Below are 26,847 nucleotides of genomic sequence, written 5' to 3'. Positions count from 1 at the left end.
CTTGTCCTCTTGCAGTGGCAGTATGGAACCAGCATTTCACCGGGGAGACCTGCTTTTCCTAACAAACTTCCAGGAAGACCCCATCAGAGCCGGAGAAATTGTGGTGTTCAAAGTAGAAGGAAGAGATATCCCTATCGTTCACAGAGTCATCAAAGTTCATGAAAAGTAATGTATCATCATTCTTCATTATTATGAGTCAGAAGACCCAGGCAAAGTACTGTTTCTAGGGCTGAGGACACCCCAAGGTGTTAAGGTGTCTAAAGGAAGACAATTATTTTGAGTCTATCAATATAAAACCTCTTTTGAGTGCTTTCAGAGCATTGCTCTTTGGGAATTCATGGGCTTAACAGTTAATTCCAACAAGCAGCAGCAGAAAAACTACAATACTGCCAAAGAGTGGAGGTCTGGGGGCCAGCTTCATATTGCTCCATCTTCATGTCCTTCCTATACAGCTGAATAATCTCTTAAACGTTCATTACAACCTTCACTCTCTACCTGAAGTAAATGAATCATTTTAGATAAGTCTTTTTTACAGCTTGTCTGTCACCTTCTGAAATGAATGTATGCTGGCAGGCAGTATAATGTCTGCTTTTGGTTTTGTTAAAGCTTGCATGCCCTGAGAAGCCCAGGCTTGTACCACAGGCCAGTACTGACTTAGCAAAAGTTCTATGTCTGATAATTCAAAGTGTGCACTCAAAGCAAGCAAAATCTTTCTATGTGTTAAGATAGGTATGGACTCCAGAGCGAGAGAGAAATTTGCTGATGTAAAAAATCATTAGTAAGACCTTATCTGGAATATGCAGTTCAGTTTTGGGTGCCAGTTCTTAAGAAGGATATCGGGGAACTGGAGAAAGTGCAGAGAAGGGCAACAAAACTGATAAGAGGCATGGAAGAGCTCAGCTATGAGGAAAAATGAGAGGAACTGAATGTATTCTCTCTTGAGAAGAAAAGATTAATGGGGGATATGATAACCGTGTATAAATACATAAGGTGTCTATGTAGTGAACTTGGTGTTGAGTTATTCACTTTAAGGCCATCACAGAGGACAAGGGGCACTCTTTACGCCTAGTGGAAAAGAGATTTTATTGCCAAATACGGAAAAGATTCTTCACAGTAAGAGCTGTGAAAATGTGGAATAGACTCCCGCCAGAGTTGGTTCTGGTGAGCTCAGTAGGGCCTGGATTCTTTCCTAAATGTACATAATATAACTGGGTACTAACATTTATAGGTAAAGTTGATCCGGGGAAAATCCTATTGGCTCTCGGGGGACCAGGAAGGAATTTTTCCCCTGCTGTAGCAAATGGATCATGCTTTGCTGGGGTATTTCGCCTTCCTCTGGATCAACTGTGGATAGAGAATTGTTTATATGGGATTGTAACGTGTGTGTGTGTGTGTGTGTGTATGTATGTATGTATGTATGTATATATATATATTTTGCCTCTTATCCTGACCTTTATATTTGCTTTTCAGGGAAAATGGTGACATAAAATTCCTGACCAAAGGTGATAACAATGAAGTTGATGACCGAGGTCTATATAAAGAAGGTCAGAACTGGCTGGAGAAGAAGGACGTAGTAGGCAGAGCGAGAGGGTGAGTTGTGGCCTCCTCTGTCGGAGGATTTGTTTATTTGCGGTTTGCACCCGTTTGCCTCGAAGCTCTAGGACCTCAAGTTTATTTCCTACCAGGACTTTCTTGAATTTGGATTGCATGAATTTGTACACCTGAATGTGTATCATCATGACTGTCATAGGGCCATTAGATTATAGACTCCCTTATGGGAGGAATTGGTTGTAAATTGCTTGTGTGCTTTGTAAACCTGTCAAGATTTAACCACTTAAGGGCCAAGCCTCTTTCTGAGATTTTTTTTTTTTTTTTTGCTATAAAATTACTTAGAACCCCCAAACATTAAACTTTTTTTTTTTTTTTTCTAACACCCTAGAGAATAAAATGGCGGTTGTTGCAATACTTTGTCACACCGTATTTGCGCAGCGGTCTTGCAAGCGCACTTTTTTTGGAAGAAATACACATTTTTGAATAAAAAAATAAGACAACAGTAAAGTTAGCCCAATTTTTTCTTATATTGTGAAAGATAATGTTAAGCCGAGTAAATTGATACCCAACATGTCACTCTTCAAAATTTTGCCCGCTCATGGAATGGCGACAAATCTCCATAGGTGACGTTTAAAAAATTCTACAGGTTACATGTTTTGAATTAGAGGAGCAGGGCTAGAATTATTGCTCTCGCTCTACCGATCGCGGCGATACCTCACATGTGTGGTTTGAGCACTGTTTTCATATGTGGGCGCTACTCATGTATGCGTTCGCTTCTGCATGCGAGCTCGGCGGGACGGGGCTCGTTTAACTTTTTTTATTTTTTTTTTATTTTACCTTTTTATTTTTACACTGTTCTTTTAAAAATAAAAAAAGTCACTTTTATTCCTATTACAAGGAATGTAAACATCCCTTGTAATAGAAAAAAAAGCATGACAGGACCTCCTAAATATGAGATCTGGGGTCAAAAAGACTAAAATTCAATAAAAAAATATATATATTTGTCATAAAAAAAAAAAGAAAAAGGCCCTTCAAGAGCTATGGGCAGAAGTGATGTTTTGACCTCGCTTCCACCCTGTAATGATATAGAGATGGGTGGGGCTATCTTCCTCTCACTCGTTTCCATGTCACAAAAGGGACAGCTCCGGTAAGCGGCGAAGGACACCAGAGTGGGCGGAAGGGGGGACCCTATCTCGCCACCGATAAAAGTGGTCTCGCGCCGAATCCGCCACAGAGACCACTGTTATCAGAAACCAGACCGCCGGCTGAAGAAGAGTATACTGGGGTTATGACAGCTAGCTGCTGCCATAACAACGATATTCCTCTTCAAAGTTAAGGCGTATATCAGCGCGTGGCGGTCCGGAAATGCACCTAGGTATATTCTATTGTTTAGTATTTTTTGTTTTATTTAGCTAGGAAAATATGAAATCGTGCAGGTGAAGCTCATGGCTACTATAAAATGTTGCAGAAAGTTAACCGCTTAAGGACCGCCTCCTGCACATTTATGTCGGCAGAATGGCACAGCTGCGCACAAGCACGTACAGGTAAGTTGCTCTTTAAGTGCCCAGCCATGGGTCGCGACCCGGTCCTAAGCTCTGTGACCGTGGCCACGGGACCTGCGGACCCGATCGCTGCTGGTGTCCTGCGATCGTGTCAGAGCTGAAGAACGAGGAGAGGTCTGTGTAAACAAACCTCTCCCCGTGCTTCCTACTGTGGCTGTCACCGATCGTCTGTTCCCTGTTATAGGGAAAGACGATCAGTGATGTCACATGCCAAGCCACGCCCCCCTACAATAAAAAAACACGTCGTCACACATAACCCCTCCTCGCCCCCAAGTGGTTAACCCCTTCACTGCCAGTGTCATTTACACAGGAATCAGTGCATTTAAATAGCACTGATTGCTGTATAAATGACAATGGTCCCAGAAATGTTTCAATGTCCAATGTGTCCACCATATTGTCGCAGTCACAATAAAAAATCGCTGATCGTCGCCATTACTAGTAAAAAAAAAAAATATTAATAAAAATGCTATAAAATTATCCCCTATTTGTAAACGCTATAACTTTTGCGCAAACCAATCAATAATCACTAATTACGTTTTTTTTTTTTTTTTTACCAAAAATATGTAGAAGAATACATATCGGCCTAAACTGAGGAAAAAAAAATGTTATATATTTTTTGGGGGATCTTTATTATAGCAAAAAGTAAAAAATATTGCATTTTTTTTTTCAATTGTCGCTCTATTTGTGTTTATAGCGCAAAAAATTAAAACCGCAGAGGTGATCAAATACCACCAAAAGAAAGCTCTATTTGTGGGAAAAAATGGACGCCAATTTTGTTTGGGAGCCACGTCGCACGGCCACGTAATTGTCAGTTAAAGCAACGCAGTGTCAAATCTCAAAAAGGGGCCTGATCCTTTGGCTGCAAATTGGTCCGGGACTTAAGTGGTTAAAGATTAATTCCAGGTATGAATGTTTTTGCATAGTTACATTGCTCCAGCTTAGATCAATGTAAGAATGCACATTCCGTACCTGGCTGATGATCCCTGCGGAAGCTGGAACTCTCTAGTTGGCACCACCACTACAGTGATCCTCATTCTTTACAGATCCTACGCCAAACAGCTGCCCTGCTACAGTGTAACCATAAGGTGGTCACTCGCTCGGCATGGGCACCATTCAAAGAATACAAGGTGTTCTCTGATTGGGTGAGGTGGAGATATCAACGTCACCAGTCGGCTTCTCCATCTGAGTGCACTTTGAATTCATTGAGATAATGCCATGCTTTCTCTGAATGGTGACTGTACCATGGGGGTGACCCCCTGATCTTATTATGCAGCAGGGCAGCTGCTCGGCACGGGATCTGGTAGAGGGGTGAGATTCCGTGTAGTAGTTTTGGCTATTAGGGCTCTTTCACAAGGGATGGATCCGTGATGATCCGTGGACATCCTCTCGCTCAGCGGGGATCGCTCCGTCGATGACCGCTGAGCAGGAAGATGACAGGTCCGTCTCTGCACACTGTGCGGGGACGGACCTGTCAGAGCGCCGCTCTCCCCTATGGGAGATCAGATGACGAGGACCGTAGAGTCTGTCGTCATCCGATCCGTAGATGGATGGAAAAGTAGGTTTTTCCTCCGTCACGCTTTTTTGGATCGGAGCGGGTCGGATGTCAGCGGACATGTCACCGCTGACATCCGACCCTCCATAGAGGTCTATGGAGCATCTGTTCAGGTCCGCCTAAAAAACTGACAGGCGGACCTGAACGGATCATTCGTCTGAAAGAGGCCTTACAGTAATTCTCCACTTCCACAGCGATTAGATATACATTAAGGTCATAGCCCTGTCAGGCTTGAAAAGGTAAGCCTGCAAAAATTGCAAAAAATACATGTCTATAAGTGACATTTTTCTTTTCCTTTATCTGAGTTTTCATGCAGATTGCAACTCAGATCTCACTTTCTGTCAGCTTGTAATTTACTACTTCAGATGTTTTGGCAGTCTCCAGCAATTTATATGGAGCTGTCAAAATCAAGATGTACTGATCGAACGCATTGTGCGTCAATGCAGCAAGGCACGCTACGCCTGTCTGTCATGATAGGAGCATTATGCAGATTATACAGATTTTCCTGTAATGACCGGCCAGTGTTGATCTGTGCACTGCAGTGTACATCACTCACTGTTAACCTTTTACATGCAGAAGTCAGTGCTTGCTGTATTGTGGTCCTTTTACATATTTTGTGTATTTGCTGATATTTGACTCCTTACTATACAGCCAAGGTGACAGAAATGAACTGTTGTGAGCTGACCGTGCTTCAATCACAAGGATTGGTATCTGGTCTGTCTAGTTGTTTTTTGTTGAACACCTCCCCTCTTGTCATCTCTACAACATATTGGGGTGGTGGTCTGCATTTTTAATCATAATTGCACTACTTGAGATAACAACACAGGTAAAGTAAACAGGGCAGCTCTGGTTTTCTGGCAGAATTAAAGCAGTAGCAATCCGCATCTATTTTAAAAAAACAAAACGAAAAAAAAAAACCAAAAATCCTGCAAGACCATGGCATAATGTGCTAGTATGCATTAAAGAAAAAAAAAATCAGTTTGTTTTTTTTTTTTTTGTTTTTTTTATCTATTTTTTTTTTCTTTTTATAAAATGTATTTTAATAAAATGCTTTTGGAGTAGAGATCTATTTTAAAGATAGTTTTCTAGTTAAGATCCATTGATAATTTTGTTTATTCAGCATGAAATGGAGCTTGGTTATATAAAATGAGGCTGTATATTCTACAATATTTACATTTTTGATAAACTCATTCAATGAAGCTCTGTTAGCGGAGATAACATGCACTGCATTGATTCATTCTCACAATTTCACAGTAACCATGAGATAAAATAAAGTTCAGGAATATTTCTTTATCCCATTTTTTTTTTTTTTTGCAAATCTATGTACACTACAAACTGTATGACTGAATCGATTCTGATATCGCTGTTTTACTAACCTGACAGCTTATTATAAATAGGAAACCTTAATTTTGTTTGCAAATATTAAAGATTCTAACTACCAGCAAGAATAAGTCCTTACATTTAAAGAGCACCTGTCATTTCAGATCCATCATGGCAGCGCCTGTTAGCGGGCATCCACTCACCTGCTGCCGCCACGTCCCTCACCTTGTTGTGTCACTGCCACATTACCAGACATCCCATTAAAGTGAATGGGACTGTCGGTGAGCCGCTGTGGGACAGAGATGACAGTTGCTCTTTAAAAATGATGATTTAAATTAAGTTGATTTAAATTAAGCCTTTTTTTTTTTACTAGTGATTTAAATCAAATCCATCCTGCATACTAACATATTATGAAATACTTCCCTTCGAACTAACCCCTTCAGTGGTGCTCAGTCACTGCCGATGGAGGGAGGGTGGGTTCCATTTTCACCCGGTCTATCTTCTGGTTCGAGTGCTCCAGCTGTATAATTGGCTTAGCCACAACAACATCACTCCCTTGCATGTGCACAGGACTCACGGCACAGAGCACTAAATGGACGGCACGGGTATGCCGTCTCTTCAGAGCGCCAGCAACGTCCCAGCTGCATGCTGCGTGAATTTTTCCTAAACGGTGCATGTATCTACAGGTAAGTCTTCTTATTATAAGCTTACCTGTAGGTACAAGTAACAAAAAAGGGCTTTACTACTTCTTTTTTTTTTTTTTTTTTTCTTTTTTTTAACAAAACATTTTCTAATAGTATACTTTAGGGATGCGCCGATACCAGTTTTTTTTTAAGACTGAGAACAAGTACTGATTACTTTTTCTCAAGTACTCGCTAATACCAATTACTGATACCTATTTTTAAATTTATTTATTTTTTTTACTTTTTTTTCAATCAACTTTATTGCTATTACAAGGGATGAACAACACCCCATGTAGAAGCATGGGAAAGCCCATGAAAGGTCCTCTTTCTGGAGAGATCTTTATTAAACCCCAGATCTTTCCTCTGGCCTCCAATGCAGCCAAGTAAAAAGGGAGAGAAGTTATAGGCGCATAGGTTTGGTCACTGTACCTAATCTGCTATGAACAATGTTCATGAATATATAATAAAATGTGAGTCCATAATAAGTCCAAGCAGATCCAACACTAGGGCAAGCTTATGGAATAGCTGTAGCAGACTCTAAATACATGAAGGGCAAAAACAAAAGGAGAGAAGCGCCTCAAAATGCACCCGAACATGTAAACGCTTTAATTATCCCAACAGAGGACTACTGACAAGTTAAAACGGGCACATTGTGTAGTGTATGTCCAGAACACCAAGTGAGCTGGGTCGTGGGAGCTGCTGGTACCACTGGGTGTCAGATGAAAGATGCCCCAGGACACCCATCTTTACACGTGGAGATGTGATCCCATCTCCTCCTCTTCATGGTCAGATGACCTAGTCTCCGCCCCATGGCCCTGAAGGCCATGCAGTGAATTGAATGGGTGGCTGGCTGGCCACAGGGAGCAACAGCCCAGCCGTCGCAGCTACCTGGGACATGCGGGTGTCACCTGGGTGCGGCTTGCACCCACCTAGCATTGCCACTGTCCACCCCCAAGGTGACGGTATCGGTCTCAGGTATTTGGAGCATTTTTGCAAGTACAGATACTCATGAAAATGCTTGGTATCAGTACCAATACTGATATTGTATCGGTGCAACCCTAGTATAATTTAAAGTGTAAGTAAACCCTCCTATGGTTTTCAGCCAAGGTAGCTGCCATCTTTGCCTCTGTTTAATCTACAACTGCCATTATGCTGCACATGTGATCAATTATGACACCAGCCATTGGATGGTTTGACAGTTTGTTTGAGAGCACAACCAATGTGAGTGTTATGTTTCCAGCAAGTGCCAGAAATTAAACTGTTTTATGGATGGCTTTATTTCCGCTTTAAGTGGTTGTAAACCCTTACATTTACGCAGTGACGTGGCTGGTTTCAGGTGATTCACATAGATGAAAAAAATCCTCCTCCATGTGTTGTACCTGTTTTATCTGCATTCTTCTTCTCTTCTCTACACCCATTCAAAGTCCTGAATTTATAAAGGTTGTCTGAGATGTCAGAAAAAGGGGGCGTAGAGTTGAAAATGCACACCACAGAGCTTAGTGAGGAGCGCTCAGAGAGCTTATTGGAGGGAAGGGATTCACCCCCATTCACACAGGAACAGAGCTGACGCTGTCAATCAATGGTTGTGCTGCTGCAGATCCCTGCCTGTCACCTTTTTTTCTCTTGGTGTCAGAAGTGACTTGTGCTCATAGCAGAGGAAAGAAGCAGCAGAGTCAGAAATTATGCTTAGAGCTCTGGAGTGAGACAAGTACACACTGTAGAGGGATGTGCTTTGTTTATATTTGTGTATAAATGATGACGTAGCGCTAACAACTCAAGAAAAGAAAATAAAGTCCAGTGTATAAAGTGCATAACATCTTATTGTTGTTCAATTAATTTTAGTAAAAATAACCATATTTCAATAATCAATCTAAAAAAGTAGTTTGGTGATTCAAAGAAATTTTCAATCTGTTAATTTCTATGTAGGCAAGCTACAGAGGTGAAGGGGACAGGGACTATTAAGTGAGTCCAATCTAAGATACTACAATGAATATATTCAAAATCCTCTCCCTAGTTGTACCAGCCTCTCACCTTCAAGGAAGACCCCCACGGGTCAGAGGGTGCATCAATGGACAACCATGCAGTCACTTTCTCCTCCTTAATGGCTCCAGAGCAAAGGATCACTCCAATCTTCCCTTAATCTCGGCGACCCCTCTGTCCTATAAAAGAATGCCTCCAGGTTCAGAGGATCAGGAACAGAAAAGGAGATTCTCCATGGTGTATTATCGTTAAAAAAATCAGGTATTTATTTATCAAAAAGTACAACAATAAAACGGCAACACAAACCAAACAAAAAAACAGCTCTAAAAGGTAGAGACTTGTGGTCGCGGCCGTGACCGTAAGTGACTTCAAGCTCCTCCCTACGCGTTGTGTCACTCCACATGTAACTTAATCATGGGTATTAGAGCTGAATAACAAACAATTGCTTAAATAATGCTAGTAACCATGGTAACATCCTTTTATCCAGTAATGGGCTGGATATATTATTATTCAGGATTTATATAGCGCCAACAGTTTGCGCAGCGCTTTATAACATTAGGGCAGACAGTACATTTACAATACAAATCAATACAGGAGGGACTAGAGGGCCCTGCTCGTTAGAGCTTACAATCTAGAAGGGATGGTCAAGTTGAAACAAAAAAGGTAATAACTGTGGGGGATGAGCTGATGGAGAAAATGAAAATACAGTTGTTAGGTGTGGGAGGGGTAGGTTTCTCTGAAGAGAAGGGTTTTCAGGGATCGTCCAAAAGCTAATAAAGTAGGAGATAGGCGGACAGATTGGGGTAAGGCATTCCATAGGATTGGAGAGGCTTTGGAAAAGTCCTGGAGGCGAGTATGGGAGGAGGTGATGAGGGAGCTAGAGAGCAGGAGGTCTTGAGAGGAACGAAGAGAACGAGTGGGTTGGTATTTAGAGACTAAGCTAGTGATGTAGCTGGGGGCAAAATTATGGATGGCTTTGTACGCAGTTGTTAGTATTTTGAATTTAATTATTTGGCTGAGCGGAAGCCAGTGGAGGGATTGACAGAGAGGAATAGCAGAGACAGAGCGATTGGTAAGGTGGATGAGTCTGGCAGCAGCATTCATGGTGGATTGTAGAAGTATGTGGAGATGTTGCGGAGGTTGAGGCGGCAGGATTTGGACAGTGATTGGATGTGTTGCTTGAAGGAGAGGCCAGAGTCCAGGACTACACCTTGGCATGTGGGGATGGGCTTATGGTTGTGCCATCAATTTGGACAGTGAGATCAGGGGAAGGGGCATATGGGGGAGGAAAAAATTACGGTTTTGGATAGATTGAGTTTGAGGAAGTGGTGTGACATCCAGACTGATATATGTAAATGAGGATGAAAGCAGAGGTGTCTGGGAATGGCTGAACCAGAAGAAACAAACTCTCCCTAATCTATATCATCAGTAAAAACAATGGTATAAAATAACCACATATGATCTAATCAATATTTTATACTTTGTTTATATTTCATGTCACCCATGCGTCCTAACCTCAAAACTGTTCTAGCAGTTTTCTCCTTGCATTGGTGGCCTCTTCTTGGTTCCAGATCATAAACCGGAACATTCAGCTTCCCTGCCGGTGACCTCCTCAACCCGGGAGCATTACCAAGTCCGTGGTCCTAGAAGTCTTCCTTCAATCAGGACCTTCCTAACCCCTTCTTCCCATGCAATAGTAACAGTCCTACTCACTGTGTTGTCTTCTGTTAGCAGATGACTGGTGCTCTTCAAGAGATGTCTACATGTAATTACAGCACAGTAATATTTATTGAACTGTAAAAGAAATTCTCACATTGCATTTTGTGTTCAATTTTTTTTTCTTCTGTTCAGCACTGCACAGCCTTTCTGTAATAAAGTGGTTTGCAACTAGCGTACCACTCATTGGTCCTCGGCATAAAGCAAATTGCATTTTTATGTACTCAGTCTTGCGTGCCGGTATTATGTAAGATGGGGGGGGGACCTTCTCTGCCAAGTTAGAATTAAACATTATTTTAGCGTTTAGTGACGCTCTCAGCTCAGGCGGCTTCCAGCACAACACTCGCAGACACTTCAGGCGGCAAGTCATTTTCTTATTTTTTTTATTGCTCGTTAAGTGGCCTCTTGTTTTTCTTTTTATAAAGACGCATTAACTATTCTCTGCACAGCAGCGTCTCTAAATTCATTATTGTCCGCCCGTCCCTCCCTCCTTGTTCTGATAATAAGTTGGAAAAAGAAGCCCATTAATACCAAATCTACTGCAGCAATTATGGAGCATTTTGTATACTTTGGCAAGAGGAGGAATTTTAGGTGAGAAGTGCCGATGAAGTGTATTTTTTTTTTTTTTTTTTTTTTTTTTTTAGTAGTAAACGAGACCTGTGAGGGCAAAAATATGACAGTTGCTGTTAACCACTTCAGCTCCGGACCAATAAACACCTTAAGGACCAGAGGTCTTTTTCCAATTTCGCACTGCGCTGCTTTAACTGGTAATTGCGCGGTCATGCAATATTGCACCCAAACGAAATTTGTGTCCTTTTCTTCCCACAAATAGAGCTTTCTTTTGATGGTATTTGATTGCCTCTGCGATTTTTTTTTTTTGCGATATAAATGGAAAAAGAGCGAAAATTTTGAAAAAAAAAGATATTTTCTTCTTTTTGTTATAAGAAAAATCGAATAAACTAAATTTTAGTCATACATTGAGGACAAAATTTATTCAGCCACATGTCTTTAGTAAAAAAAAATGTCAATAAGCGTATATTTTTTGGTTTGCGCAAAAGTTATAGCGTCTCCAAACTAGAGTACATTTTCTGGAATTTACACAGCTTTTAATTTATGACTGCCTATCTCATTTCTTGAGGTGCTAAAATGGCAGGGCAGTACAAACCCCCCCCCCCCCAAATGACCCCATTTTGGAAAGTAGACACCCCAAGGAAATTGCTGATGGGTATGTTGAGCCCATTGAATATTTATTTTTTTTGTCCTAAGGGATTGAATAATGACAAAAAAAATAAATAAAAAATTTTTACAAAAAGTTGTCACTAAATTATATATTGCTCACACATGCCATGGTTATATGTGGAATTGCACCCCAAAATATATTCCGCTACTTCTCCCGAGTATGGGGATACCACATGTGTGGGACTTTTTGGGAGTCTAGTCGCGCACGGCACCCCGAAAACCAATCACCACCTTCAGGATTTCTAAGGGTGCAAATTTTTGATTTAACTCCTCACTACCTATCACAGTTTCGAAGGCCATAAAATGCCAAAATAGCACAAAACCCCCCAAAATGACCCCATTTTGGAAAGTAGACACCCCAAGCTATTTACTGAGAGGCATGTTGAGTCCATGGAATATTTTATATTTTGCCACAAGTTGCGGGAATATTACAAACTTTTTTTTTTTTTTGCACAAAGTTGTCACTAAATGATATATTGCTCACACATGCTATGGGCATATGTGAAATGACACCCCAAAATACATTCTGCTGCTTCTCCTGAGTACGGGGATACCACATGTGTGGGACTTTTTGGGAGCCTAGCCACGTACGGGACCCCGAAATCCAAGCACCGCCTTCGGGATTTCTAAGGGCATACATTTTTTATTTTACTCCTCACTACCTATCACTACCTATCACAGTTTTGAAGGCCATAAAATGCCAAGATGGCACAAAACCCCCCCAAATGACCCCATTTTGGAAAGTAGACACCCCAAGCTATTTGCTGAGGGCCATGTTGAGACCATTGAATATTTTGTTTTTTGTCCCAAGGGATTGAATAATGACAAAAAATAGAAAATTTTTTTTTTTTTTACAAAAAGTTGTCACTCAATCATATATTGCTCACACATGCCATAGTTATATGTGGAATTGCACCCCAAAATATATTCCGCTACTTCTCCCGAGTATGGGGATACCACATGTGTGGGACTTTTTGGGAGTCTAGTCGTGCACGGCACCCCGAAAACCAATCACCACCTTCAGGATTTCTAAGGGTGCAAATTTTTGATTTAACTCCTCACTACCTATCACAGTTTTGAAGGCCATAAAATGCCAAAATAGCACAAAACCCCCCAAAATGACCCCATTTTGGAAAGTAGACACCCCAAGCTATTTACTGAGAGGCATGTTGAGTCCATGGAATATTTTATATTTTGCCAAAAGTTGCGGGAAAATTACAAACTTTTTTTTTTTTGCACAAAGTTGTCACTAAATGATATATTGCTCACACATGCTATGGGCAGAAGTCAAATTACACCCCAAAATAAATTCTGCTGCTTCTCCCGAGTACGGGGATACCACATGTGGGGGACTTTTTGGGAGCCTAGCCACGTACGGGACCCCGAAAACCAAGCACTGCCTTCCGGATTTAAATATAAAATGCTACCAAAAAAACTGTTAGCGATCGCAGGGATCAGGCCTGACTCTGCGATCGCTGCAGTTATGTGTTTAGTTTTTTGTAAGTGACAGTGATCGATCAATACTGCACTTGGGTGGGCTGGGCAGAGGGGCAAAACGCAGGTGCTAGCAGGTATCTGGGCTGATCCCGCTAACAATGCGTTTTTTTGGAACCCTGAACTGCTGGGGACGCTAGTATAGATCTGATCAGATATTGATCTGTTCAGATTCTATACCACTACGGGAGGTGTATGCTTTGCGCGTGGGTGTTAGTGGTACTGGACTAACCTATCGCTGCCTGGGGCGACGCAGACCCTGACCCTAAAACCTAATTGATATCACCCGCCGGGTGATCAGGGGGTTAAACCTTTATTGGGTAATAAATGGTGGGTGCCCTGATGCTATGAAAAGCAAACTAACCAGAGTCACCCGTAACACTTATACGGTGATCAGTGGTGAAAGGGTTAACTAGGGGCAATCGGGGTTCAAATTTTTATTAGGCAGTATATGGGGGTCCCTGGCGCTATATAAAAACCTGACGGGGAACCTAAATAACTAACTGGCTAACCAGCGTCACCAGTGACACTTATACTGTGATCGCTGGTGAAAGGGTTAACTAGGGGCAATCAGGGGGTTAAAACCATTATTGGGTAGTATATCGGGGTACCTAGCGCTATAAAAACCTGGCGGTGAACCTAAAAAAATAACTAGCTACCTAGCGACAGTAGCGACACTGATGCAGCGATCAGAAAAATTATCGCTTAGTGACACTGGCAAAAGGGGGTGAAAGGGTTAACTAGGGGCAATCAGGATGTTAAAACCATTATTGGGTAGTATATCGGGGTACCTAGCGATATAAAAACCTGGCGGTGAACCTAAAAAAATAACTAGGTACCTAGCGACACTGATGCAGCGATCAGAAAAATTATCGCTTAGTGACACTGGCAAAAGGGGGTGAAAGGGTTAACTCTAGGGGCAATCAGGGGGTTAAATCTTTATTGGGGGGTGATAGGGGGCTACCCTGGACCTAACACTAACTGCCCTGACAGTTTTTACTTTTACAACTGACACTGAATGCATTGATCAGTAAAGAAATGATCAATGCAATCAGTGACACTGTGACTGGGGGGGGAGGGGGGCCGGGGGGCGATCGGGGGGGGGGGGGGGGGTTTGTGTACCTGTGTGTACCTATATGTCAGTGTAGTGTTGGTGCACACTTACTATTAGTCTTCTCCTCGTAGTCCGGTCAAAAAGACCGCCCCGAGGAGAATGACATCACTTCCTCCTTCCTGTGTAAACAATACACAGTGGGAGGAAGTTCGTCATTGGCCAGGAGCGATCCAGAGGGGGTGGCCAGAAACCAACGGCCATCCCCTCATCACGGATCGCTGCTGGAGGGAAACGGACTGCCGTATCCAGCGGGAGGGGGTCCGATCGGACCCCCCACCCGCTGGAAGGCAGGCACGTACATCTACGTGCTTGTGCCTGCCTGTGCCATTCTGATGACGTATAATGGCAATACGGCGGTCCTTAAGTGGTTAAGGTTGGACCGATACTCGGTATCTGTGCCGATACCGAGTTTTTGCACAAGTATCGGTACTCGTGCAAACGCACCGTTACCTGAAACTGATACTTTCAGGCTCGGTTCTTTGAGTTGTCAGTGGGTCTCCCCTGTTGACAGCTGAAGTGTTAAAGAAGTTTGCGAATTGGAGCTGTCTAAAAAAAAAAAAAAAACAAAGCAGAGGCAATGTTTATTAACAAAATTGCTCAGCCACTGAAACACTAATGCCACGTACACACGATCGGAATTCTCGTCGGAAAAAGCTCTGATGGAATTCGGCTCAAGCTGTCTTGCCTACACACGGTCACACCTAATTCCGATCGCTTATAACGCGGTGATGTACAACACGTACGACGTGACTAGAAAAAGGAAGTTCAATAGTCAGTAGCCAATAGCTTCTGTCTCGTAGTTGAATCTGAGCATGAGTGATTTTTGGCGTGTCGGAATTGCATTCACACGATCGGAATTTCTGATAGAAAGTTTTTCCATCAGGAAAATTGAGAACATGCTATCAATTTTTGGCTGGCAGGAATTCGGACAGCTAAATTCCGATGGAGCATACACACAGTCGAATTTTCTGATGAAAAGCTCTCATCGGTCTTTTTCTGGCCGGAATTCCGATCGTGTGTACGTGGCATAACATAAAAAGAAACATTGTTTCTTTTTGAATCTCTGTGTTTCTTCATCTGCAGATCAAAGAGATTAACAAATGTTCCTCTGTTTAACCCCGTATAAACCCTTAATTTACTCTAATCAGCCTTAACCAATTAAGGACTAGCCTCATTTTGGAATTTAGGTGTTTACCTGTTTTTTGCTAGAAAATTACTTAGAACCCCCAAACATTGTTTTTTTTTTTTTTTTCTAAAATCCTAGAGAATAAAATGGCAGTCATTGCAATATTTTTTTTCACAACGTATTTGCGCAGCGGTCTTATAAGCACACTTTTTTGGGAAAAAAATTCACTTTTTTCAATAAAAAAATAAGACAACAGTCCAGTTTATTTTTTATTGTGAAAGATAATGTTACGCTGAGTGTAAATTGATAACCAACGTGTCACGCTTCAAAATTGCGCCCACTTGTGGAATAGCGTCAAAGTTTTACCCTCAAAATCTCCATAGGCGACGTTTTAAAAATTCTACTGGTTGCATTTTTTGAGTTACAGAGGTCTAGGGCTAGAATTATTGCTTTCGCTCTACCGATTGCGGCGATACCTCACGTGTGGTTTGACCACCGTTTTCATATGTGGGCGCTACTCACATGTACGTTCGCTTCTGCGCGGGTGTTCATCAGGACAGATTGCTTTAAAATCTTATTTATTTTACTTAATTTTATTAATTTTTTCACTGTTTTTAAAAAAAAGAAAAAATCTGGATCACTTTTATTCCTATTACAAGGAATGTAAACATCCCTTGTAATAGAAAAAAGCATGACAGGACCTATTAAATATGAGATCTGGGGTCAAAAAGTCCTCAGATCTCATATTTGGACTAAAATGCAATAAAAAATAAAAATAAAAAATTGTCATTTGAAAAAATTACATTGAAAAAATTTGCCTTTAACCTCCCTGGCGGTATGATTCAGTCTGGAATAAGGTGCTGAAAGCGGTACAATTATTTTGCATGGAAATCTGGCTTTTATTTTGTAGTCCTGTAATTCTTAGGAATAACGCTCTGAAATCTCTTCAAACCAGAGTCTAGCGGACATCCCGGGTATGATAAAGTTTATAATATAATAAAGAATAATAAAAATTATTCAATAATGTAATCAAATCCAAAAAAAACTGAAAAAGGGACATATTTTGGTTGCTATGGACAATCTCCAAATTCCAGGCAGAAAAAACAGTATTTATAATATAAAAGTGCATGCAGGGCACTGCACAGACCACTAGAGACAAAGGGGGTGTGTATTTTTTAACCACTTGCCGACCGCCGCACGACGATATACGTCGGCAGAATGGCACGGGCAGGCATAAGGGCGTATATATAAGCCCCTGCCTTCCCGCGGGTGCCTGCGGCGGTCGGCATTCGTTCGGGAGCGATCCGGGATGAGGGGGCAGCCATTCATTCATGGCCACCCCCTCGCGATCGCTCCCGACGAATAGAAATGCTCCACGACATCACTTCCTCTCCTCACAGGAGAGGAAGTGATGTAATCTCTCCTCCGTGTCGGTATTTTTCGTTCCGGCACCGAGGAGAGAGGATCGGTGAGTTGCACCAACACACCACACGTACAGTAGAACATGCCAGACACACTCACACCCCCCCGATCACCCCCCGATCACCCCCCCAATTACCCCTGCCCCCCCCAGTCACAGTGACACCAATTGCATTTTTTTTTTTTTTTGCATTGGTGTCATTTGTGACTGTAATAACTGTTAGGGCAGTTAGGGTTAGCCCCCTTTAGTTCTAATGTGCCCCCCTAACCCCCCCAATAAAGGTTTAACCCCGTGATCACCCCCCGTCGCCAGTGTCACTAAGGCTGGGTTCACATTGCAGCGGTTTATGAGAACGAATGTGATTCGCACTGCAGTGCAAATCACATCCGATCTCTGTGCGATTTGAGTTCAGCCATACAGATAGTATGGCTGAATTCGCGTTGCACCCGCCGCACCCGCCGCAAACTCGCACGGGACCCTTTTTTTGGTCCGCAGAAGAATCGGATCGCATGGGTGTTCACACCATGCGATCCGAGTTTGCAGATCGCACTGCGATATGCGAACTGATCTGGGGGTGTCATTAACATTTCACTGACACTCCCAGCAGTTCGCATAGGGCAGTGTGAACTGCCGCCGGGAGGCATGCGATGCGGGAACCCGCCGCGGATTCGTGGCGTTCCCGCATCGCTCCAGTGTGAACCCAGCCTAATAAGCGATCGTTTTTCTGATCGCTGTATTAGTGTCACAGGTGACGCTAGTTAGGCAGGTAGGTATTTAGGTTCGCCGCAGCTTTTTATAGCGCCAGGGACCCCCATATACTACCGCATAAAGCCCCCTGATTGCCCCCTAGTTAACCCTTTCACCAGTGATCACCATATAACTGTTACAGGTGACGCTGGTTGGTTAGTTATTTTTTTATAGTTTCAGGGCACCCGCCATTTATTACCTAGTCTCACTAGTGTACCCCTAAATTTAGGGGTGTCTACTTTCCAAAATGGGGTCATTTGGGGGGGGTTTGTGCCATCTTGGCATTTTATGGCCTTCAAAACTGTAACGCCCTTAGAAAGCCTGAAGGCGGTGCTTGGTTTTCGGGGCCCCGTACGCGGCTAGGCTCCCAAAAAGTCCCACATATGTGGTATCCCCGTACTCAGGAGAAGCAGCAGAATTTATTTTGGGGTGTCATTTCACATATGCCCATGGCATGCGTGAGCAATATATCATTTAGTGACAACTTTGTGAAAAAAAAAAAAAATAATTAAAGTTTGTAATTTTCCCGCAACTTGTGGCAAAATATAAAATATTCCATGGACTCAACATGCCTCTCAGCAAATAGCTTGGGGTGTCTACTTTCTAAAATGGGGTCATTTGTGGGGATTTTGTGCCATCTTGGCATTTTATGGCCTTCAAAACTGTAATAGGTAGTGAGAAGTGAAATCAAAAATTTACGCCCTTAGAAAGCCTGAAGGCGGTTCTTGGCTTTCGGGGCCCCGTACGCGGCTAGGCTCCCAAAAAGTCCCACATATGTGGTATCCCCGTACTCAGGAGAAGCAGCAGAATTTATTTTGGGGTGTCATTTCACATATGCCCATAGCATGTGTGAGCAATATATCATTTAGTGACAACTAGTCATTTAGTGATAAAATATTCAATGGGCTCAACATGCCTCTTATCAATTTCCTTAGGGGGTCTACTTTCCAAAATGGGGTCATTTGGGGGGGTTTTGTACTGCCCTGCCAATTTAGCACCTCAAGAAATGAGATAGGCAGTCGTAAACTAAAAGCTGCGTAAATTCCAGAAAACGTACCTTAGTTTGTAGATGTGACAACTTTTGCGCAAACCAATAAATATACAGTTATTGACTTTTTTTTTACCAAAGACATGTGGCTGAATACATTTTGGCCTAAATGTATGACTAAAATTGAGTTTATTGGATTTTTCTAATAACAAAAAGTAGAAAATATCATTTTTTTTCAAAATTTGCGGTCTTTTTACGTTTATATCGCAAAAAATAAAAATCGCAGAGTCAGTCAAATACCTTTAAAAGAAAGCTCTATTTGTGGGAAGAAAAGGACGCAAATTTCGTTTGGGTACAACATTGCATGACCGCGCAATTACCAGTTAAAACAGCGCAGTGCCAAATTGTAAAAAGACCTCTGGTCATTTACCAGCAAAATGGTCCGGTCTGAAAGTGGTTAATACAGCACTGTAATCTGTAAGATTACAGTGCTGCGTGTGTTTTTACTTTTTTGAATTTGCCGCCGTTCTCCGCTCCCGTGCGTCGTAACGTCGCAGGGAACGGAGCTCGGCGGCATTCGGCACTGTGAATCGAGCGGAGGACAGCTCGATCACACAGCGCGGCGGACATCGCTGGATCCAGGGGACAAGGTGAGTAACTCTCCCTGTGTCCTTCCCTGCATCGAGCGATGCGATCCCGAGTCTGGCTCGGGGTTACCGCTTATGTAATTAAAATCCCAACCCGAGCCAGACTCGGGATTACCCCTAGGAAGGTTAAGAGCTATGGGCGGAAGTGACATTATGACATCGCTTCCGCCCTGCTATGTGGGGGCCATCTTAGCCTCATTCGTCTCCATACCCAGGCACCGAGAGGACTAGATCGCCTCTGCTGCTGCAGACAGCTCCGGTAAGCGGTGGAGGGCACGGGTGAGCGGCAGGAGGGAGGCCCCTCTCCTCCGGCCGATAACGGTGATCTCGCGGAAAATCCGCTGCAGAGATCACCATTATCGTAAACGTGACCGGCTCCTCAAAAGATGGATATCTCGGTTGTGGCAGCTGCTGCCGTTGCCGAGATATCCATCTTCAAAGTGCCGACGTATATTTACAGGAGCCCGGTCGGCAAGTGGTTAATTAACTGCCTATTCTCCTCCTTATTTTCCTGCTTTTTTTTTTTTTTGTTAACGTCTATTTTATAAAGGATAAATAAACCATGACAACTTTTTTTGCTTTGTACACATACACATATATATATAATTGCATATATTTACACATGTGACATGAAAAAGTGCAAAATTTAAAAAAAAAAAACTATTTTATTTAATTTGTAAATAACTTTTCAATGCTTTGTACCATTGCTGACAGCTGAAGTGAAAACAACAGTTGCGGTAGGTATCAGTAACTGGTTTCGGTAAACTGAACTCCAGGCAAACCAGTAAATGCAAAGACAAAAACACATTATGGGTACCTGCCAAAGCATTTGTGTTTTTCCAGTTCTTAAATTTGCACAGCTCCGCCTCACCGCATAGCATTGCCTGGCAGGCCTTGAAACCTGTTTTTTTCCCTCTATGCATCACTTAAATAACACTTACAAGCCTTGTCCCCCCCTCCCCCTTCATCACTGGACGGGGAAGGAAAAGAACTAGATTTATTGAGCTCATCTCTATTACTTAGTCCTTATCTCCTATCAGAATGCTCTTTAAGAGAAGAGCATTGCAGCGCCGCTGATTGTCTACTTGTGCTGCTTCCCATTCTCCTAGTCTGAACTCTGCTGTATAGGAGATTACAAGAGGTGGATACCAAGTCAGTCGTACAGCGCCTTGAAAAGTATTCACGACCCCTTTGTCATGTTACCACCAAAAACGTAAATGTAATTTATTGAGTTTTTATGTGATAGACCAACACAAAGTGGCACATAATTGTGAAGTGGAAGGAAAATTATAAAATGGTTTTCATTTTTTTTTACACTTAATATGTGAAAAATATGGAGTGCATTTGTATGGCGCCCCCTGAGTCAATACTTTGTAGAACCACCTTTCACTGCAATTACAGCTGCAAGTCTTTTTGGGGATGTCTTTACCAGCTTTGTACATCTAGAGAGTGACATTTTTGCCCATTCTTCTTTGTAAAATAGCTCAAGCTCTGTCATATTGGATGGAGAGCGTCTGTGCACAGCAATTTCAAGTCTTGCCACAGATTCTCAATTGGATTTTGGTCTGGACTTTGACTGGGGTCATTCTAACACATGAATATGCTTTGATCTAAACCATTCCATTGTAGCTCTGGCTGTATGTTTAGGATCGTTTTCCTGCTGGAAGGTGAACATCCCCCCCCCCAGTCTCAAGTCTTCTGCAGACTCCAACAGGTTTTCTTCTAAGATTGCCCTGTATTTGGCTTCATCCATCTTCCCATCAACTCTGACCAGCTTCCCTGTCCCTGCTGAAGAAAAGCATCCCCACCACATGATGCTGCCACCACCAATGTAATCACTTATAAAAAAAAAAAGAACATAAATACCGTTTTTCCTTTTTTTATTTTTTTTATTTTTTTATATCTATACAAAAATGTTTGGCATTTAATTTCTATTTTAAACGGAATGGGTTGTTTTATAGGCGATCATTTACAATCACTTTACAGGGTCAGTTCTCTCTTAACTGCATACTGAATTGCACAGGAATGCGGTCTGCTTTGCTGTTCAGTTTTTGGGACTTTATGTGATAGACCAACAGAAAGTGGCACATAAGTGTGAAGTGGAAGGAAAATGATAAATGGATTTACATTTTTTTTTACAAATATCTGAAAAGTGTGGCGTGCATTTGTATTCAGCCCCCTTTACTCTGATACTCCTAACTAAAATCTAGTAGAACCAATTGCCTTAAGAAGTCACCTAAATATTAAATAGAGTCCACCTGTGTGTAATTTAATCTCAGTATAAATACAGCTGTTCTGTGAAGCCCTCAGAGGTTTGTTAAAGAACTTTAGTGAGCAAACCGCATCCTGGAGGCCAAGGAACACACCAGACAGGTCAGGGATAAAGTTGTGGAGAAGTTTAAAGCAGGGTTAGGTTATAGAAAATATCCCAAGCTTTGAACATCTCACGGAGCACTGGTCAATCCGTCATCTGAAAATGGAAAGAGTATGGCAAAACTGCAAACCTACCAAGACATGGCCGACCACCTAAACTGACAGGTCGGGCAAGGAGAGCATTAATCAGAGAAGCAGCCAAGAGGCCCATGGTAACTCTGGAGGAGCTGCAGAGATCCACAGCTCAGGTGGGAGAATCTGTCCATAGGACAACTATTAGTCGTGCTCTCCACAAATGGGGCCTTTATGGAAGAGTGTCAAGAAGAAAGCCATTGTTGAAAGAAAACCATAACAAGTCCCGTTTACGAGAAGCCATGTGGGGGACACAGCAAACATGGAAGAAGGTGCTCTGGTCAGGTGCGATTACAATTGAACTTTTTGGCCTAAAAGCAAAACGCTACGTGTGGCTGAAAACTAACACTGCACATCACCCTGAACACACCATCCCCACTGTGAAACATGGTGGTGGCAGCATCATGTTGTTGGGATGCTTTTCTTCAACTGGGACAGGGAAGCTGGTCAGAGTTGATGGGCAGATAGATGGAGACATATACAGGGAAATCTTAGAAGTAAACCTGTTTATAGTCTGAAAAAGACTTGAGACGGGGGGGGGGGGGGGGTCACCTTGCAGCAGGACAACAACCCTAAACATACAGCCAGAGCTACAATGGAATGGTTTAGATCAAAGCATATTCAAGTGTTAGAATGACCCAGTCCAGACCTACATCCAATAGAGAATCTGTGGCAAGACTTGAAAATTGCTGTTCACAGACGCTCTCCATCCAATATGACAGAGCTTGAGCTATTTTTCAAAGAATGGGCAAAATGTCACTCTAGATGTGCAAAGCTGGTAGAGACATCCCCAAAAGGACTTGCAGCTGTAATTGCAGTAAGAGGTGCTTCTACAAAGTATTGACATTTAAAAAAAAAAAATTGACAGCCACTTATTTTCCTTCCACTTCCCAATTATGTGCCACTTTGTGTTGATCTATCACATAAAATCCCAATAAAATAGATTTATGTTTTTTGGTTGTAACATGACAAAATGTGGAACATTTCAAGGGGTATTAATACTTTCAAGGCACTGTATTTACTATATATGCAGCCAGTGACATCACTGATGCATGTGCTCTGAAGGAACGACCACCCGGGCCATTCCTACAGAGCCCTGTGCCGTGAAGTGTGGGTTGCACAGGAGTTGCTTCATCGCGTCTTCTGCCAGTCGCACAGCCGGAGTCCGTGAACCCGGAAGGAAGACGGCCAAAGATGGAAGCGCCTGCAGTTCTGACACCTCAGCACTGGAAGGGCTTTGTTTTAAGGTCAGTTTAACATAATGTGCTAGTATGGGATGCATACTATCGCATTATGACATTACTTTACAGGGTACAAGAAAAAAAAAAGTTCAGAGGTTTACTACACTTTAAGATGGAAGTTCCCAGACATGACTACTGTGGACTACAAGCTGTTTCTCCCATACAGAAAGACTGATATAAAAGGAAAAAATATCTGAGCAAAGAAGTTTTGGCCAGCAGTTACAACCTGGCTTGGGACTGTATATGTGATTAATAATACAGGAAGCAGAGAGGGAGGAAATTATACAGCACAGGCTTCAGTGAGTTTCATGAGAGCTGCTCACAGTGGATTAGAGAACTGAGATTTTGGCTTCACACTATTGTGATACAGGAACGCTCCATTTCATTGGCATTCTTAATTAATGGCACTACAGTGCTCACAGTACAGGCCTGCACCGCAGCGTACCACAATATACAGTATACACATTGTGTGCTGCGCTGGGAAAAAAAATAAGTTGCCGGGCAGGTTTTTATGCCCTTGCTATGCATTGGCAGCCTATTGTAAAGGAATGGGCTTCCTTAACCACTTGCTTACTGTAAACCCCCCTCAGTCCCAGACCAATTTTCAGCTTTCAGCGCTGATGCACTTTGAATGACAATTGCGCGGGCATACAATACTGTACCCAAATGAAATTTTTATCATTTTTTTCCCACAAATAGAGCTTTCTTTTGGTAGTATTTAGTTACAGCTGGGAGTTTTATTTTTTGCTAAACAAACAAAAAAAGATGCAAAAAAAAAAAAATCATGTTTTAATAGTTTGTTATAAAATTTTGCAAACGGGTAATTTTTCTCCTTCATTGAAGTGTGCTGATTAGGCGGCACTGATAGGCTGCATTGGTGGGCACTGATGGGCTGCATTGGTGGGCACTGATGGGCTGCATTGGTGGGCACTGATGGGCTGCATTGGTGGGCACTGATGGGCTGCATTGGTGGGCACTGATGGGCTGCATTGGTGGGCACTGATGGGCTGCATTGGTGGGCACTGATGGGCTGCATTGGTGGGCACTGATGGGCTGCATTGGTGGGCACTGATGGGCTGCATTGGTGGGCACTGATGGGCTGCATTGGTGGGCACTGATAGGCTGCACTGGTGGGCACTGATAGGCATAGTTAAGACGGCACTAATAGGCACAGATAAGGCGGCACTGATGGGCAAAGATGGGCACAGATAAGATGGCACGGATGGGTGGCACGGATGGGCACTGATAGGTACCACTGATAGATGGGACTGATGGGCACTGATAGGTGGCACTGATAGGTGGCTCTGATAGGTGGCACTGATGGGCGGCACTGCTGGGCACTGATGGGCGGCACTGGGGTGCAGCACCTTTGAGGCAGATTGTGGGCACTGTGGGTGGCACTGTGGGTGGCACTGTGGGCACTGCTGGGTGGCACTATGGGCACTGACGGGGGGCACTTACTTTTTATTAGGGTGGCACTGCAGGGGGCAGGTGGGCGCTTGCATTGCTGGCCGTGATCGGGACTGATGTCCCGATCACGGCCGCCGGTGACCTGCTTTTTTTTTTTTTTTTCTCCTCGCGCTGTCAGCGCGAGGAGGAATACTAGCCGATTACCGGCTCCGTTACATCACCTGATCAGCTGTCATTGGCTGACAGCTGATCACGTGATAAGGGTCGGGATCGACCCCTTGCACGGATCGGTGATCAGGCGAGTCTCATGGACTCGCCGATCACAGAGCGCGCCGCGCGCCCCTCAGGGGGCGCGCAGGCCGCTCGTACTCGGGACTACGTCAATAGACGTAGTCCCGGAAAAGGAGATCCGAGCTGTAGCCGTCATTTGGCTATAGCGCGGATCTCAAGTGGTTAATGTTGAATTCCAGGAATTCAGCCGCTTTGTAAAAAGTGAAGGCACACTATCCAATAAAGCGAAACTCTACTTTTGTTGAGAAAAAAAAAGTTCCCCTGATGTAATGTGCTTTACAGGGATTTAAAAAAACTTTTTGCTACCCCCCCCCCCCCCACGAAAGTGGAGTTACCCTTTAAGTCCAACTAGGTGCATGACACCTCCTGGACTTCTCTCTATTTACATTTGACAGGTTTATTGCTCTGCCAAAGAGACACTATGGGATCTGCGAGGAGAGAAACACACAGAGCAGCGATGCCAGCCCTCTCACTCTTGCTGCCTATTGACGGAAGCCTTTGTATTTTGTTAGTGTGTTTACATTAGACAAAAGCTTCTGTGATTGGACAGCGATTGGGCAGAGATTAGGTGCCTGGAAATGCAGAGATAGCTGTCTTCTGAGAGAACTATGAACCTCTCGGATATAAATAATAGAGTCATGCACCTCCTAGGACTCAGTGTGCCATCACTTTTTACCAAGGAACTGAATTCCTGGAATTCAACTTTGCCACAATACATGTTGGTACATGAAATGCTGCAATACTAACATTGCTGAGGGCAGGTGTAAACCAGCTCCCAAGATCAAGAAAACCTGTAGTTGGTGGCTGCCTGGCTTTCTGACTGCAGTCATTTCTGAACCACTGCCTAGAAACAAGCATGTAGCCCATGAGTGCTCAACCTGTGGCCCTCCAGCTGTTGCGGAACTACAAGTCCCATGAGGCATTGCAAAGCTGGCAGTTACATGCATGACTTCCAAAGGATGAGGCATGATGGGACTTGAAGTTCCGCAACAGCTGGAGGGCCACAGTTTGAGCACCCATGATGTAACCAATAAAGTTGCGCAAGCTTTCTACACATTCTGTAAGTGAGTGCTTCACAGAGTATCCCCGTACTCAGGAGAAGCAGCAGAATTTATTTTGGGGTGTCATTTCACATATGCCCATGGCATGCGTGAGCAATATATCATTTAGTGACAACTTTGTGAAAAAAATAAATAAAATAAAAAAGTTTGTAATATTCCCGCAACTTGTGGCAAAATATAAAATATTCCATGGACTCAACATGCCTCTCAGCAAATAGCTTGGGGTGTCTACTTTCTAAAATGGGGTCATTTGTGGGGGTTTTGTGCCACCTTGGCATTTTATGGCCTTCAAAACTGTAATAGGTAGTGAGAAGTGAAATCAAAAATTTACGCCCTTAGAAAGCCTGAAGGCGGTGCTTGGTTTTCGGGGCCCCGTACGCGGCTAGGCTCCCAAAAAGTCCCACATATGTGGTATCCCCGTACTCAGGAGAAGCAGCAGAATTTATTTTGGGGTGTCATTTCACATATGCCCATAGCATGTGTGAGCAATATATCATTTAGTGACTTTGTGTAAAAAAAAAAAAAATAATTTTTTTTTTTGTCATTATTCAATCGCTTGAGGCAAAAAAATAAAATATTCAATGGGCTCAACATGCCACTTATCAATTTCCTTAGGGGGTCTACTTTCCAAAATGGGGTCATTTGGGGGGGTTTTGTACTGCCCTGCCATTTTAGCACCTCAAGAAATGAGATAGGCAGTCTTAGTTTGTAGATGTGACAACTTTTGCGCAAACCAATAAATATACAGTTATTGACTTTTTTTTTTACCAAAGACATGTGGCTGAATACATTTTGGCCTAAATGTATGACTAAAATTGAGTTTATTGGATTTTTCTAATAACAAAAAGTAGAAAATATCATTTTTTTTCAAAATTTGCGGTCTTTTTACGTTTATATCGCAAAAAATAAAAATCGCAGAGGCAATCAAATACCATCAAAAGAAAGCTCTATTTGTGGGAAGAAAAGGACGCAAATTTTGTTTGGGTACAACATTGCATGACCGCGCAATTACCAGTTAAAGCAGCGCAGTGCCAAATTGTAAAAAGACCTCTGGTCATTTACCAACAAAATGGTCCGGTCTGAAAGTGGTTAATGCGGAACTAAACTCCCCTTACTTTCCTCCTCTCCAATGGTCTACAGTCTGCAAGGGGTCCCACCGCCACTTTTTTTTTTTTTTCTGTGGCTCCTTATAGGTCCCAG

The 26,847-nt window shown here is 42.8% G+C and overlaps 1 protein-coding gene across 1 annotated transcript in view; it reads left to right on the top strand.

The window, feature by feature from the left end:
* Positions 1-26,847, top strand: part of SEC11C (SEC11 homolog C, signal peptidase complex subunit) — a 75,347-nt gene that overhangs the window by 31,963 nt on the left and 16,537 nt on the right. Inside the window, exons 3-4 of the mRNA XM_077462913.1 lie at positions 16-165; positions 1,471-1,590. Of these exons, the coding sequence (XP_077319039.1) occupies positions 16-165; positions 1,471-1,590 (270 nt within the window). The remainder of the gene's footprint in view (positions 1-15; positions 166-1,470; positions 1,591-26,847) is intronic.

The sequence above is a fragment of the Lithobates pipiens genome, unplaced genomic scaffold (assembly GCF_037356315.1).
Source record: "Lithobates pipiens isolate NorthernLeopardFrog02 unplaced genomic scaffold, aLitPip1_a1.2 Scaffold_3, whole genome shotgun sequence".
NCBI lineage: Eukaryota > Metazoa > Chordata > Amphibia > Anura > Ranidae > Lithobates > Lithobates pipiens.
Note: the sequence above shows the minus strand (reverse complement) of the source record. Positions and strands in the feature narration are given on the sequence as shown.